This window comes from Ranitomeya imitator, chromosome 4, assembly GCF_032444005.1.
Source record: "Ranitomeya imitator isolate aRanImi1 chromosome 4, aRanImi1.pri, whole genome shotgun sequence".
In the NCBI taxonomy this organism is placed as follows: Eukaryota; Metazoa; Chordata; class Amphibia; order Anura; family Dendrobatidae; genus Ranitomeya; species Ranitomeya imitator.
Window position 1 is genome coordinate 605,385,011 of NC_091285.1, and position 16,121 is coordinate 605,401,131.

The 16,121-nt window shown below is 40.4% G+C and overlaps 1 protein-coding gene across 1 annotated transcript in view; it reads right to left on the reverse strand.

Moving 5' to 3' along the window:
• Positions 1-16,121, reverse strand: part of TGFA (transforming growth factor alpha) — a 69,764-nt gene that overhangs the window by 34,933 nt on the left and 18,710 nt on the right. The window contains exon 2 of the mRNA XM_069766545.1: positions 7,718-7,777. Within this exon, the coding sequence (XP_069622646.1) occupies positions 7,718-7,777 (60 nt within the window). The remainder of the gene's footprint in view (positions 1-7,717; positions 7,778-16,121) is intronic.

Sequence of the window (16,121 nt, forward strand, 5' to 3'; positions counted from 1 at the left end):
CTGTCACTTTTTGCATACTTGTTATTGTACTTCATTGCATATCTGTATAAACCGTTATTTATTTTTCATTATTAACTCCATGAATTTTCTATGAATTACTATTTTATCCACTAAACACTTTTTTCCCTAGTGGTGACATTATACTCTTGTAGAATAGAATCTATCTACCGTATCTATCCATTTTTAGGGAATTCATCTTTCGTCTTATCTATTATTATTTATTTATTTTTCCGGTAACACTACATCAATTGCTGCATTTTGGAGCCATTTTTTAGACATATTTTTTTGGATTTACAGGATTAATGTACACATAATTACTCACTCTCAGTTGACATTCGTAAAAACTATCTGTACACACTTGTTTTAAATGTTTGTATTTGTTCATAATAATGCTATAAGTCTTTAAATTATTTATGGTATGTGTAGTCTTTCGTTATAGGTTTCATAATTTTACCCGTTAAGAGGCAAGATCCATGGTTGTATTTTAGGGCTATCCTGTGCTTATGTCGCTATTGGGTGAAACCACCCTGAACCACAGTGATCTACAAAGGTGCGCAAGGCAGCAAATTTATGTCTCCTGATGGTCTTAATTCTGACCCATAAATATGAATTCTCAGCTGTGAGGGGAATATAAGATAAGAAGACACATCTAGTAGCGGCTTATCTCCCATGGGAACATAAGATTGTCTTTTTTAAAGTCCAACATGTCTGAATCTCCTTTCCCATAACATCTACTATTAGGGAATGTGGCCCCTTCACACATTAGATCTTCAGATGATCCTGCCATAATCAGAAGGTTTTGGCAGGTTTTATGTACTGAATATGATAACATTGGGCAGAAATTATCGACTTAACCCTGCTGTTGTCTTTGGTCAAAAACGACCGACCTTGAACTTCAATATTTTTTAAAATATTCAAGATGCGGCTCTGAAACCCGTGGCCGACCGACCATCCTCATTTAAGTCAGTCAACCACAAGTTTCAGAACCGCATCTTGAACACACCAAAAAATACCAAAGTTCAAAATCAGTCTCCCCAGACCGAAGACAACAGCAGGGTTAACAGGATATGACAAGATCTGGTGATAGAGATGTCGTAGAGCATAGTCATGTACACTGCAATGATGACCAATCTGCAAGAATCTGACCAGCAAGTTTTGGATGATTGTCGAGTTATTGTGGCAGGACGGGTACTAGATATGAGAGCGAATCTGGATGTTACATTCAGAATCAACAGTTTCGTAAAGAGAATTGGAAATTCCCATCTTCTATAAAGCAACGACCCACCCCAGTCACTGTGAAATCCTCAGACATAATTTCCTTTGAGACAACTAACTGCACTTCATTCACCAATCAGTTTAGCCGGAGGATTATCAGGGATAAGAATGATTGCAGGAAGGAGAAAGGCGGCCTGACAAATTACAGGGAACTCTATAATTAGAATAAAAAGCTGATTCATTCATTAGAAATTGTCTGGTGCCCACATACTGGAGTCAGAACAGTTCTACCTTCAGAAAATATAGCAGTCAAAGCTAAATGTATATTTCTGGTACTGCCCTGTGTAAATGATCCGACCACAGACACAATGATGTGAGTAGTTGGTGTCACCCCTTTACATAATGACGTAATTTGATGGAGTGGTTCAATTTGGTAAATATAAAGATTAATTAAAACAGCACTCCTCCTCCCATCAAAGTTTTCATCCTCTTAATATATTGCACTCATCATATTATATAGCACCATGTACTTACAATTGCTCATTTTGCCTTTCTCCCCAGATCATTCTTCTCTTTTCTCTGAATTATGTAGGAACAGGACGTCTCTTTTCCCTGCGTGAGTCATAACTTACTGCAATAGCCCCTGGCAGAAGGAGGAAGAGCAGCTGGGTCTGGAGTTAAAGAGGAGAATGATAAATGCAGGGACAAAAGACTTCCTGTTTCTACATAGAGCAGAGAAAAGAGAAGAATTATCTGGGTAGAAAGGCAAAAAGAGCAATTGTAAGTACACAGCGCTATATAATTTGATAATTGCAATATATTAAGAGGATACAAACTTTGGTCGGAGTGCTACTCTAATGGGGCTCATGCAGAAATCACACTTGCATTGTACTAAATATCCCAGACTGCGGCTGGGAGTCTTTTATATGAGATGTCTCCCTGTACAAGATACTTCGGATATAACCATAGAGGGCTATGGAGATCTATGCTCATACAACTGCTTGCACAGATTAGTATTATGTTTTCAGTTTTCTGGAGACTATAACACTAATAGTCCACCATAAAGGGTTATTCCAATCATTTAAAGTCCAAATAATAGGTACGGTAATAATTTGAGAATTGTTTAGGGTTTGATAGCTGAGACCTCCACCAATCAAGAATGGGAATGCATCCCTCCACTCCAAACATTCTTTATGGGTCAGCCAGAAAAAGCCCAGTGCTATACTTTGCTGTCTATGGCAGTCACATGGCATGTGCACCAATAGCCTTCTACTGGGTGCAGGTGTATGTCTGTATGCATCCGATTTGTAGGGTTTGACCTAAGGAGAGTTAAATTTAAAGGGGTTTTCTGGGACTATTTTATTTTTTTTCTCATGGGGCTGAGAACTGACAGGTAGGTGGTTACTCATTACCTTCCTATTCTGCCTGGTGTCGGCTCAGAGCTATCACAGACTGCTCCTGTCAGCGATTTTGCTGCTTCACATCAACAGAGCAGCTCTTCCGATTCCTGGCAGCTTTGTCGATGGGGCTTGACTACCGATGTCATGCTGATTGACAGCTGGCTTCACACAGTTCTGCAGTGGAGAGTCGTCTGTCAGTCAGCATGACATTGGCAGTCAACAGAATACAGAGGAAGAGAAACCACTGTTCTGTCGACTTGACATCACAGGAAGCTGATGAATTGCCCGCAGGGGCAGTCCGTGACCATTCTGGCCCGGCAGAGAATGGTGCCAGGCACAATGGTCAGGAAGTTAACAACTACCTGCCTGTTAATTCTCAGACTCATAAAGGAAAAGATTAAATAGCCCCGGACAAATCCTTGATAATGTAGGTTCCCACTTACAGGATACGCCTTGTCATAGAAGATGGGTACACGCAAATTGGCAAACTTCCATACCAAGTATCTCAATTCTATAATTCCAGTCTGTATAGCAGTAATGTTCAGAATTCATATATAAGATGTTCACATATGCCTTAGTGCACACCATCTGCTGCTGCGCTTCTTTATTTGCATTTGATTAATTGGCATGTTTTTTTCAGATGCAGTACTATGGAGCTAGCAGCTTATATGGGAGGATAGCGGTATAAAAATTGTGCCGAAAAGGGCACCATGTGACGGCACCGCGTTAATATGCATATAGCAAATTACACTAAAATCTAAAAAATCCGTCAAAGCTAAAGTAGCCTCATTGTGTTTTATATCGTAGGTTTTCGCCTTGTTTAGAAGACAGGACGAACTTGTTCCATACGGCTGGAACAGCAACAAACAGCGCGGTTCCAATGTGCGCTCCGCGGAAGAAAGGTCCAAATACAGAAGAAAGGAAACTCCTCATACAATGTGCAGCCTGGGAAAGGGATGCAGCTCTGGCTGGTTAAACACACAGATGAACGCGCTCACATGAGAGCGCTGCCTTTCAGGTGAGCTGTCATTATTTGCTCTGCGAATTCACAGGTGTAAATCCGCTCCAGCTTTAACCCTTTCTGCCAAACTTCCATTCCTAGGGTCTCATTCATACGTAATTTTTTCCAACAAATGAGAAAAATGTAGCGATTGTTTTGGTCAGACTTTGAAAATAGTGTGGCCGGAGTGTCATCCGTTTTTCTCGTACATGGAGAATAAAAAAAAAAAACTTCTCCAACTTCTCCTATGGGACAGTCTGTGAAAATCAGACATCCGGATGAGGTCCGATTCTTCATGGAACCATAGACTTGCCTTGCCAACTTCGATCCAACGCTTGTATCAAAAATGGACTTGTTTCTGCCATGAACTGCTTAGTCCGGGAAAATCACAGACATGTGAATGCCCCCATAGACAGGATCTACAGGGTTAATCATAGACTACCCCTTTAATTGTCATGTCACCATTGAGTATATTCAATCTATAGAGACGGTTGAGTATCTTCGTACATTGCGTTTTGTATTATATATGTACTCAACCTAAAATACAGACAGTATTATAGCCTAGAGCTGCATTCATACTTCTGCTGGTTCTCAGAAACAGCGTACAAATTGGATAACAGACACATTTGATTGCACGATGCAGATTGCTAGACAGCGTCTGGTGTAAAAATGACACTAATGAAATTGCAAACCTCCGAAAAATAAGTCTGAATAGATATTGAAGAATGCCGACAGTTTGTAGCTCTGAAGCCCACAAAGTTGTGAATGCTGCTCTGCTCTGAAATTAATGTTGGTCCTAATGTCTAATATAAGATAAGAAAAGCCAAGAAGTTACAAAACTAGCTCAATCAATGTATGTAAATTATATGTACAACCTCGATAATGGATGCACTTTGAAGGCATAATAATCAAAGGCTGATGGGGGAGCACCGGAGCAGCAGCTCTGGAACACCGGAGGATTTTACAGGTTAGGAGTTATTTTATCACTTTTCTACCACATTGACATTTTTTTTTGGCCAATCCCAGACAACCCACCAAAAGGTTTGCCCACTTTTTGGTATTTCTATGTGATTTTCCTACCATATGGAATGAAACAGGTTCTTCTTGCTCTTGTCCTGGCGCGGTGGCCATAGCCGCCATGCCATCAGATGGATAATATTGACTTTTGACATATACTGTTTGCAGATTTTCAACGTGAACAGTATATTTTGATACTCGCTCATAAAAAAAGTGATTTCTTTTTTCAGGTAAGGCGTGTTTATTGGCAAAATGTGCAAGTTAAGATTGGGGGAGTTTTTTTAAAAATGCACAGAAAATGTTGTGTATCCGTATGTACGCTCAATGCTACACTGTCATACTGGTCCTCCCAAGACCTCCTTCTCTCCTCCACACTTATTCGCTCCTCATCCAAGACTTCTCCCGAATATCCCCCATCCTCTGGAACTCTCTGCTCCAACACGTCCGACTATCAACCACAGTCAGATCCTTCAGACGGAACCTGAAAACTCATCTCTTCAGGAAAGCCTACAGCCTGCACTGACACCGCTGCTGCCTCATCACTATCGAAGCTACTGCCTCACCAACACCGGAGCTCTTGCAACCCTCAACCTACTGTCTCCTTCCCCATAATCCTGTAGAATGTAAGCCCGCAAGGGCAGGGTCCTCGCCCCTCTGTATCAGTCTGTAATTGTTAGTTTGTTTACTGTAAGTGATATCTGTAACTTGTATGTAACCCCTTCTCATGTACAGCACCATGGAATCAATGGTGCTATATAAATAATAATAATACTACTGAATATGTGTAGATCTAGTGTTACAGTATTTGCCCCATGATGTGCATTCTTGAACAGCAGAATAGAGATCTTAATGTTCTAGATAAATCAGATAAAATACCAATGTCTACATATTAACAGGTAAAATATACGTGTTACTGCACTAGTTTTAGCCAGGCCTCTGATCAGGGAATTATTGTATATTCTACATGCAGAGTATTGCCTAATATGTCCATGATGACTACTTCTAAGGCCGTGGTCACACGACCATCTTCTCTACATCCGAGAAAATCGGATTTTAGGTGTCGAGTTCCCGCCGCTGCACAGGGGGAATCTTGAACCATGTCCGCTGCGGTCTCCCATTCTCCTCCAGTTGCAGTGAGCCTGCTTAGCGGAGACGTTGGTCCCAGCGTCTGGCTCAAGCTGATACTGTGCGCTTGGTTACTGCTGCCTTTCCAGGTCCTGCCTTTGTAGCCAGCATTGATCAGCAGGGGGAAGGCGTTTCAGGGACTGCTTTTCCCATACTGAGCATGCCCAAAGGTTGACCTCCCATTGGAGGTCAACCGGGTCACATGCTCAGGTCCTGTTGCGACTCCTATTGGACCACCAGGAAGGTCCCAGAGTGCTACTACTATAAAGGATTTGCATGCCCGCTTGGCCATGCGCTAGTATAAACTTGCTAATATGTGTGTGTGTGGTTTTATGCCTGTCGATGGATGAAAGATCAGAATCATTCCCATCTCTAGAGTTGTTGACTGCTCGCGAATGGTGAAAGCTACCTAGCAGTGCTATCCCTCACATCTAGCACATGATACTGCATCTGTTAGCAGTGACAGCCAGTGCGGCGCTGTGCGCAATCAGTGCGCTTTCCTAGCCCTAGTTAGGGTGGTTAGTGGCGTCCGACAGAGCACTCTGTGCGGTAATCTTTAATCAGTCCTGACAACCGGTCAGTGTAGGGTGGGAACTCTCGCTTGAGCTCAGCATCTGACTCAGGGCGTCCTCAGGCGCGGTCTCAAAAGCCACCGAGGGTCAGAGCGAGATCAATCACCAGCATAGTGGGGGTGAGTTTCAGGGATCCCACTAGCGTCCATCTGCTGCACCCTGTGACTGCTAACAGGGCACAGCATTTCCTTTGTTTCCCTGTGACTCTGTGAAGCAACAGAGTTCACATCAGTTCATACCGGGTGACAGAACCCATGTTTATTCTGGTGTAGTACTGCCATATAGTGCCACCATTACCTAGCAGCAGGTTCCATCTCTGCACGGTGGACCCCAGGCTGCGAACGCACCTTATTACTATCTTTATATTTATTCGGTGCGTTCCGCCCTCCCTAACATTGGATGTTTGGTATTTATGCTAATCAGACTCTGATTAGAGTGTGATCTGATTTTTTTGGCGGTAGAGAGAAAAAAAGTTTCCCCACCTTCTCCTTTATGTCAGTCATCCAAGTACAGTCCGACTTTTTTCACGGACCCATAGACATAAATGACTGAGTGCATGCTGCTATTTTTCTCCTCGATCACTTGGAATCTCCTCGAAAAAAATCAGACATGTACATGGGCCCATTCAATAACATGAGTATAAGTGCTATCTGTCAAAACCATGGCCAGCACTTGTCCGATTAAATTTAGCGGATGACTGGTAGATTACTATATAGAGGTGTGAGGATACATAATATGTTTCCTATTATTACAGAAGTGAAAGGACATGCTACACATGAGTACTATGATCTAGATGAAAAATGGCTTCTCATAAATTTTTCTTGAACCTGTGACAAGGTTGCTTCTCACCTAGGACATTTATGGCATTTATGGCATGTCTGTAGGCCACTTCAGGGCTTGTCGGAATCTCATTTTCCACAGACAGGCGCAGGTCTAACAGATGAATGTTCTATATTTGTTCTGGGTGGGAATACCCCATTTAACTAGTATGTTATCTGCAAAATTATGTGGAGAGACTCAAGCCTTATATTCATTTATTATGGCTATTACAAGCCTCCTATGACCTAGTTCATCCGTGAGCCACATGGCTCCATCAATGTTACACATAGTAAAAAGGGTCCCAATCTTTGCCTCTAGAGACTGAAGGACCTAGTGGCCATTTTCAGTCCACAACTGTTTTTTGCTATAGATACAGTTCCCCCGGAAAGATGAAGTCTTGCAGAGTTTGTCTCCACCTAGTATCACAGGGACCTGAACAACCAAGGCTGGGCCCCTTCTCTTTGGGGGCACCATAGCAGTCACATAGTCTGCCTCTTTAGTATGTGTTGGCTTGATATAAAACATAGAAAGTATAAGTGTACAAGCCTACTTATACGAAGGTTACTTACCACTAACTGTGATTGCTTCTGTTGTGTTTTCCAATGCATGACAAGCAGCTAAAAGAATACCTATAAAAAAGAACAAAACTCTATTAATATGAGCACAAACCATCTAATACAGTATATTTGCATTCAGACAATCTATCCCAAAACATTTTTGACTATAGTAAGAGGTGCATAGAACCTGTTAGCACCAGTTACTTTACAAACAATGACGCTTATTTGTAAAAATCACATGGGGTAATTTGACCAACATCAGATTTTCTCTTTAGTTCCAAAAAAAATTTAAAAAATCCCTCAGATGTGAATAACTTCATAAAGGTATGAGTCAGAGCATTAGTGTCCCATTCCGGCGATTCTTTGACCACTGAAAAGAAATGTAGTTTACAGTTTTGCCCAAACGGTGACATTATTTACAACTTTTTCACATTAAGACATTGGCCCATAGTTACTAACGCGGTTCAAAAGGAGGACAATATAACAAATGCACCCAACATGTCACAATGGCGCTCCCTGTGTGTTAAACTTGGTTCATTTGGCATTAAATTTGAGACTTGCATAAAGTTTTAATTGGCTCACTGGCCAGTACTAAATCTGGTGCTTTTTTAGATTCTCAAAAACACTACCCCTTTTCTAGACACCTTAGAAGACTGTCTATGTGGACGCACACATCTGGCCTTTTGGAGGCAAATGAAAAAGGAATTTGAGTAAAAAGAAGGAGCAACTTGTGCCAAAGGTTAATGCAAAATAGGATGCTTCCTAAAGATTTCTAGACGGTTCTTCACTTTTTTGAAACAAACCCTGACATGTGTCCAAGATTTCAGTATCAGTGCTATAGAAATGATGTGAACTATGTGATTTCCGGGGGGCTATTAGTCATTAATAGAATTTTTTTTACAATGGTACCACAGGCAGACAGCACTGAGTAGTTTGCACTGCCAATCAACCATCGCACTCTACTTGAAGCCTGAGATGCATGAGAGATGGCTCCACGTGGTCTCTGGATCTGCCCTACGACCTAGACCTGCAGTTCAACTCTAGGGTCTTAAAGTGTATCACATCATATTGGTTTTCCTGTCTATGTCTGGATGATATTTTTGTTGTTCTCTCATTCTACCATCAAGGACATGTTGGTCAACCTTTTGACGAAACTCCTGTTAGAAAAGTCTGATGAAGATCATAAAGGGTTTTGAGAAAGGCTCACGCCTTGAGATGAAATGTTGTCTACTGTATCTATCTATCTATCTATCTATCTATCTATCTATCTATCTGTCTATCTATCTACAGTATCTAACAATGAAGGCAGCACTTCCTTCATTGGAGTGCTGCCTTCATTGTTTGTTTGCATCTGGATTTGGGCAAGTATTGGACTTATTGCCTGGAAGGCCTGGCACCCACTAGTAAACATTGTGCTGTTCCATTTTTTTCTGAATATCTACAGTATCTATCTATCTATCTATCTATCTATCTATCTATCTATCTATCTATCTATCTATCTATCTATCTATCTATCAACCATTTATCACAACCATATTCCGACCAGCCCCACACCTGAATTTCTATTTTTTAATAATTTAAAGAAAAGCGACATAATAATAAAGTCACTGTCTTCTCACTGTCATTGTGAAGACCATCAATTAGACTTGGCAAATAAATTTGGCTTGGCAGCAGTCAGTATGTGTTGGGGAAAAATATTGCGTCTAAGAAGGTGAAAATTTCTGTAAAACTGTGATTCACGGTGTGGGCCGTCAACTATTCTTTGCCAATAAATTGGGTTTGACAGTGGTAATCTTAGCTGTTATTGCACATAATGGCTCCCTATTCGTGTGGTAGGTTGGCCAAATATATGTCCTACAACTGATGTATACCAAAATAATAATTTATTATCATAAAAGAATATATTAGCATCTCCGGTATATCTTCTTGTTTATTATCCTGCAGACCAAAGACAATCTAAATTTGGAAAACTCATTAAACATACCGTAATTATATTTCCTACTGTCTGAGTGTAGGAAGTCAGGTGAGGACAATCCCCAATTTTTTTTTCTCTAGTGTACCGACCTAAAGCTTCTAGACAATAAACGGCAACAGTTTGATCTGGAGCCAAGAAATCTATTTGGATGTTTCCCCTTAAGGAGAAGAAAATTCCCAGCTAACAATTTAATCCCATTTTCAACACTGGATTTAACCCGTTAACCTGGTCACAGCTGGCTGCAGTTGGATCATATGCAAATTTCATGGCAGAGTATGTTTTTTTTAGTTTACTGGCTTAAGATTTTCCATTTGTAATGTATTAATTTTTAAGGCTCTTGTTAGGCTACTTTCACACTTCCGTCTTTTTAGATCCGTCACAATCCGTCGATTTTTGAGAATGCAGGATCCTACCAAAAAATTTGCAGGATCCTGCATTTTCCCATAGACTTGTATTAGCGACGGATTGTGATGGATAGCCATCCGTTTCATCTGTCGTGCACCGGATCCGTCGTAAAATAGCGGTCCGTCGTGCAGAGAAAACTTTCATTGTAACGTTTTTTGTGCACGTCGGAAAATCGGTCAGCGACGCATCCTGCTCTGCCCGTCGTCGGCTACAATGGAAGCCTATGGACACAGGATCCGTCGCTGACCGTCACACACAGGAATCCAGCGACGGATCCAGTTTTTCCCTTCTGAGCATGCCCGGGAGGATTTTCAAGTCTGGGGGAAAAAAATCTCTCTCTCTCTCTCTCCCATGGAGGCTATTGAAGCATGCCAAAATTTAAAAAAAAATGTGTTTAAAAATATTAAAAAAAAATGAAAGTCAAATTACTCCCCTTTCGCCCCAATCAAAATAAAACAATTAAAAAAAGCAAACCTACACATATTTGGTATCGCCGAGTACAGAATCGCCCAATCTATCAATAAAAAAGGATTAACCTGATCGCTAAATGGCGTAGCGAGAATAAAATCAAAACGCCAAAATTCCGTTTATTTGGTGGCGGCGATATTGTATTAAAATGCAATACGGGCGCTCAACAGAATGTATCTGCACAAATATGGTATAATTAAAAACGTCAGCTCGGTGCGCAAAAATAAGCCTTCACCCAACTCGAAAAATGGAGATGCTACGGGTATTGGAAAACTGCACATTTTTTTTTATTTTCAGCAAAGTTTGGAATTTTTTTATACCACTTAGATAAAAGAGAACCTAGTCATGTGTGGTGTCTATGAACTTGTAATATCCTGGAGAATCATAACGGCAGGTCAGTTTTAGCATTTAGTGAACCTAGCAAAAAAGCCAAACAAAAAACTATTTCATTGCACTTGGAATTGTTTTCCCGTTTTCTGTTACACGGCATGGTATAGTTCAAAAGTACAACTCGTCTCACAAAAAATAAGCCCTCACATGGCCATATTGACGGAAAAATAAAAAAGTTATGGCTCTGGAAATAAGGGGAGCGAAAAATGAAAAAAAAAAAAAAAAAAAAGCTAGGTAACGATTTGCTTAGGAACGTCTAACTGGTCGGTAGGAGCCAGAACTCTTAATGGTTGGTAGGGGATCAAATACTGCAAAATGCAAATAAATGTATATAACTTATGCAATGTGATTTTCTGGATTTTATTATTGATATTCTATATCTCAATGTTAAAATTAGCCTACCTTTAAAACTATAGACTGTTCATGTCTTTGTCAGTGGGGAAACTTAAAAAATCAGCAAGGGATCAAATAATTATTTCCTTCACTGTATGGACTTAAAGAGAACCTGTTATTTTGGACATTTCCTATGTTCTATGTTAAGCTAGCATATTATAGAACAGGAGGAACTGAGCAGATAAATATATAGTTTTTGGAGGAAAATATTCAGTATAAGGTTGAATGTATTGATTTGGATCCCTACCCTTTCTGAGCTTGAGTCCAGTGGGTGGTCCTATTCAGTGATGGACAGCTAACTCTCTACTGTATGCTTACACAAATAAGTGTGTCAGCCATTGATTAGAACCACCTACAAAACTATATATATGGATCTGCTCAGCTTCTACTGTCTTATAAGAAACTGCACGAAGATTGGATACCATTCTCAACGTGACAGGTTCCCTTAAAAGGGATTTCTTCTTTCAAAAAATAGGTTTAAAATATATCAAATAGCAAAAAAAGCAGGTACTCGCTGTACCCAAATTCAACCCCATCTCACTGCCGCTAGACAGACATGTGTCTGAGATGGTTTAGTGAATTCTGCATTGAGCAGGGAGTTGGACATGATGACCATGGAGGTCCCTTTCAACCCTAACACTCTATGATTCTATGATTCTCAGCGAGTGGCTATAGTGGTGATGCACGCTGTCGACCTGATAACACAGCTGTATCCAAAATACCGAGACCAGGGCAGCGGTGGGGAGCCAGGGTGAACCTGGGGAGCGTGAGTATTTGCTTTGTTTATTATTGTAGGCATTCTAAAGCATTTGGGGTCCACATTCTTGAAAGTTTTTCACAGAATTTCAAATACAAGTGCCTTAATTAGATCAACTCACCGACAAAATGACACTATTGCACAATAAAGTAAATGACCACAATAAAACTTAATATTTACTTGTTATAACTAAAACAAAACAATACAACATACACGACCTAAAAACACGTATGGCTGCAAACAAAGATACAGGGTGCACTAAATCCCTAAAGGGCCAACTATCTAATGCCTTACCTTGCAGCAGAGGTTGGCACCCTATAAACCTGCGCAATGGCGCCCCTGCTCAACGTAGGCTTGCCCTAACTGTCCCTAATAGGCTTTATCGTGCGGAAAATAGAAAAACAACAAACAGTAGACCATACATATCAGACAGACAAACAGATGTCACTAGAGCAAAAATTCATAAATAGTGCAAAAGTGTGCTAAATGGAAAAAGTAACAATATTGCACACTTTTTGTAATGTTGCACATTTCATCAATGGGATATACACTATTTTCCGCATGATAGGGCCTATTAGGGACAGTTAGGGCGAGCCTACGTTGAGCAGGGGCGCCATTGCGCAGGTTTATAGGGTGCCAACCTCTGCTGCAAGGTAAGGCATTAGATAGTTGGCCCTTTAGGGATTTAGTGCACCCTGTATCTTTGTTTGCAGCCATACGTGTTTTTAGGTCATGTATGTTGTATTGTTTTGTTTTAGTAATAACAAGTAAATGTTAAGCTTTATTGTGGTCATTTACTTTATTGTGCAATAGTGTCATTTTGTCGGTGAGTTGATCCACATTCTTGAAAGTAAAATCCCCTTTTATACATTTATTGTATGTTACTGTTCAAAACAAAAGTTTCATAAACAAATTGCACCTTTCTTCAACCACACAATTGGATGCATATGTTATTTTCAATGTTATAATTCAGTACAATATTGAATAATTAAAAGAATTTTCCAGGCTTATGATATTGATGACATACAACGGATTGGCCATCAATATCAGATGGGTTGAGGTCCTGTAACCCCCAACGATGAGTTATTTTCAGACTCTGCTATGTCCGGATGTAAGCGTTGAACAAAGCCAAAAAAGGTATAGGGGCTAATATCAATATGTAATAATGACCACTACACAATGTCCTGGGTGTTGGACCCCCAACAATCTGATATTGATAACAGATCCTAAAAATTGATCATCAATATAGCAAGCCTTAAATTTTTTCGATTGCCTTGAACCCTACTAAAAAAAATATCAAAATGTTTTATATAATGGACATAGAGCTTCATAGATTTTGTCTAGGAAACCTCTCTAAAGTTTTGCCAACCATCTCGTTCAAAGTGAACATGTCCTTTACTGGGTGCATTTTACATTCAGTTAACTCCACGCAGCGATCATTTTTCTTCCACAGTCTCCGTCAGCTAATTACACTACCACCATTAGCCAAGCCAAACAAGAAGAGGAGAAAGCTTCTGATTTACTTCTGCTGTATGTAACTGCTGGAGAAGTCGCTCAGGGCTTCTGGTCCTGGCCTTTGAAGTGGTTGGGCCTGGGTTGTGCCAAGTTTCTAAGCAATGCGTCCTCCTGACGGGTGAGTTTTGAGTGCAAGATCTATGCAGTTAGCTGCGTACAGTTCACGAAGAAATGTCAGATCGCATTTAGGTGTTATTATTTAACTCCTTAATAAGCAGGGAAGGATCCATTTTTGTTAGTTATATAGCTGATGAGTGAGCTGCTTTACATGTAATGGTAAGTCATTACTTGCTCGTTAAAAGTATGGTCACTTTAGAAGCTGCAATTCTCAGAAGTCCGCTAAATTACATAGCATAGAAACTAGTTTTAAAGCCATACCAGATTGTACATATTATTAGATAATGGCTCCAGATAAGCATTATATTCTCAGTGACACTCACGTTAATAGCTGTCCCCCATGATCAGAAGCACATGGTTCCCGTGTTCTCTATGGGAAGTTGCTGTCAGACTCATGTGGAAACATCTTATCTCGGCTCTCAACAAAAGGATCAACACTTGAAATAACAATGGCCGGATCCTTCTCTCCCCCAACATAATCTATAGAGTTGATAGGCCCCCATAAACATTGATCCTGACAAAATCTGTAGGTTCCTCAGACTTTTATCTAATGTGTATGTTGGGGTGTCTTAAGGGTGCTGCAGGGGCTACTCCTACAAAACACATTGATCACCAGGGGTGGACATATCATCGGTACAACCACCAGAGGGCTAATTTCCACCTCCAGAGTAAGTGAAATTGTGCATTATGACAAGCTATTAGAGTGTACAGGGCCCATATACTGCTCTTGCACAGGGCCCTATGATAGGTGACATTATGTAATTGCTACGGTTCCCCACACTGGGACTCCCGTTCATTCCCACTTTCCCTGGACTGTACTGCATGAATCAGCATGGTCGCACATATGTGCTATTCTCCATTCATTATTTCTGGGACTGTCAGACATAGCCAAGCGCTGAACTTGTCATTACAGTCTTCTTACTTATTGGAATCCTTTAGAGAGTCTATTGTCACACCAGAATACAAGGGGATCCTCAATTGGGCCAAATCGCTGATACAATGGTCACCCAAGGTCTAGCAGATGACAATCCCATTCCGAGCTGATTTTGGATCCAACAACTTGTCAAAAGAGTCCATTTCTTATGGGTTATTATATCACAAATATCCTGCTAGACTATTTTAATACACTCAGAAGTAGACATGCACAAATAGACTGAGAATCCAAGAAACCGCAAGCAACACTGAATGAACAGTGAACAGCAGTAAACAGCAGCAAACAGTGAACAGCAGTGAACAGATTTATCATTTTACAACTATACTGTTTTACCAAAAACTGATATCTATGGGACCAATTTCCTACTAATAATGATATTACTCTAAAAGAAGTAACCTTACAATAATACAGATGAAGGACTTGATCATTTCTAATTACGGACCCATAATTGTGACCTCCTTAGGCTAGGGTCACGCGACCGTATCTTCTCGCATCTGAGAGAATTGGGCCTATTATGGTAACCACACTCTGATCAGAGTCTGAGCATGGTGTGATACGACATTCTTGGATGAGGAGAAGATGGAATGAAAACCTTCTCCATTTTCTCCATTCTGTTAGTCTGTGGAAATCAGACTACATTCAGATGTCATTCAAGTGCAGTCCAATGTTTTCCATGGACTTAATGACTTGCATGGCCGAGTGTGATCCAATAATCCAACTTGGGCATGCTGCGATTTTTTTTTCCTCGGATTCGCTCAGTCCGAAGGAAAAATCAGACATGTGCCCGTCCCTATAGAATAACACTAGTATTAGTGCAATCCGGAAGTACCCCGAAACGTCGCTGCAGGTATGTTTCCCTCATCGTTGGTCGGTATCCATGCTATCCCGCTCAATGTATGGAAGTGCAAGTCTGCAGAGGGATCACCCACACCCAGGATCTGTCCACAAGTCAGAAGCTCTCTCACGCCCGTACCGCAGTCCGGATGATTTGTTGACGGTGGTGAATATACTGCAAGGTTATTTCTATTACTTGTATATATATATATATATATATATATATATATATATATATATACTGGATGAAATATTTTTGGATAAATTATGAAGAAAAACAACTTGTTGTGCTGTTTTCTGTTTTCTATGGACTATAGCCAGTTGGTGTGGGCAACTGCTATGCGGCTAATATAGGTGTGGGACTTTAGTATTAATTAAGCCACTATTACCATTTTTGAACTTCTAGAGCAATCCAACAATCTTCTGAACACTAAAATCCAGACATATCATATTTGCATTTACTAAGAACCCAATATCCCATTTTTATAAAAGTAAATATATAACTGCTGTACATCTAAAGTCAATCTCACGCTTGGTTTCCACTGCACAATCACATTAAATGGCTGCCAATCAGCTATATGCAAACCGATCCCCTGTCACTATAAACCAGAAGACACTTCTATGTACA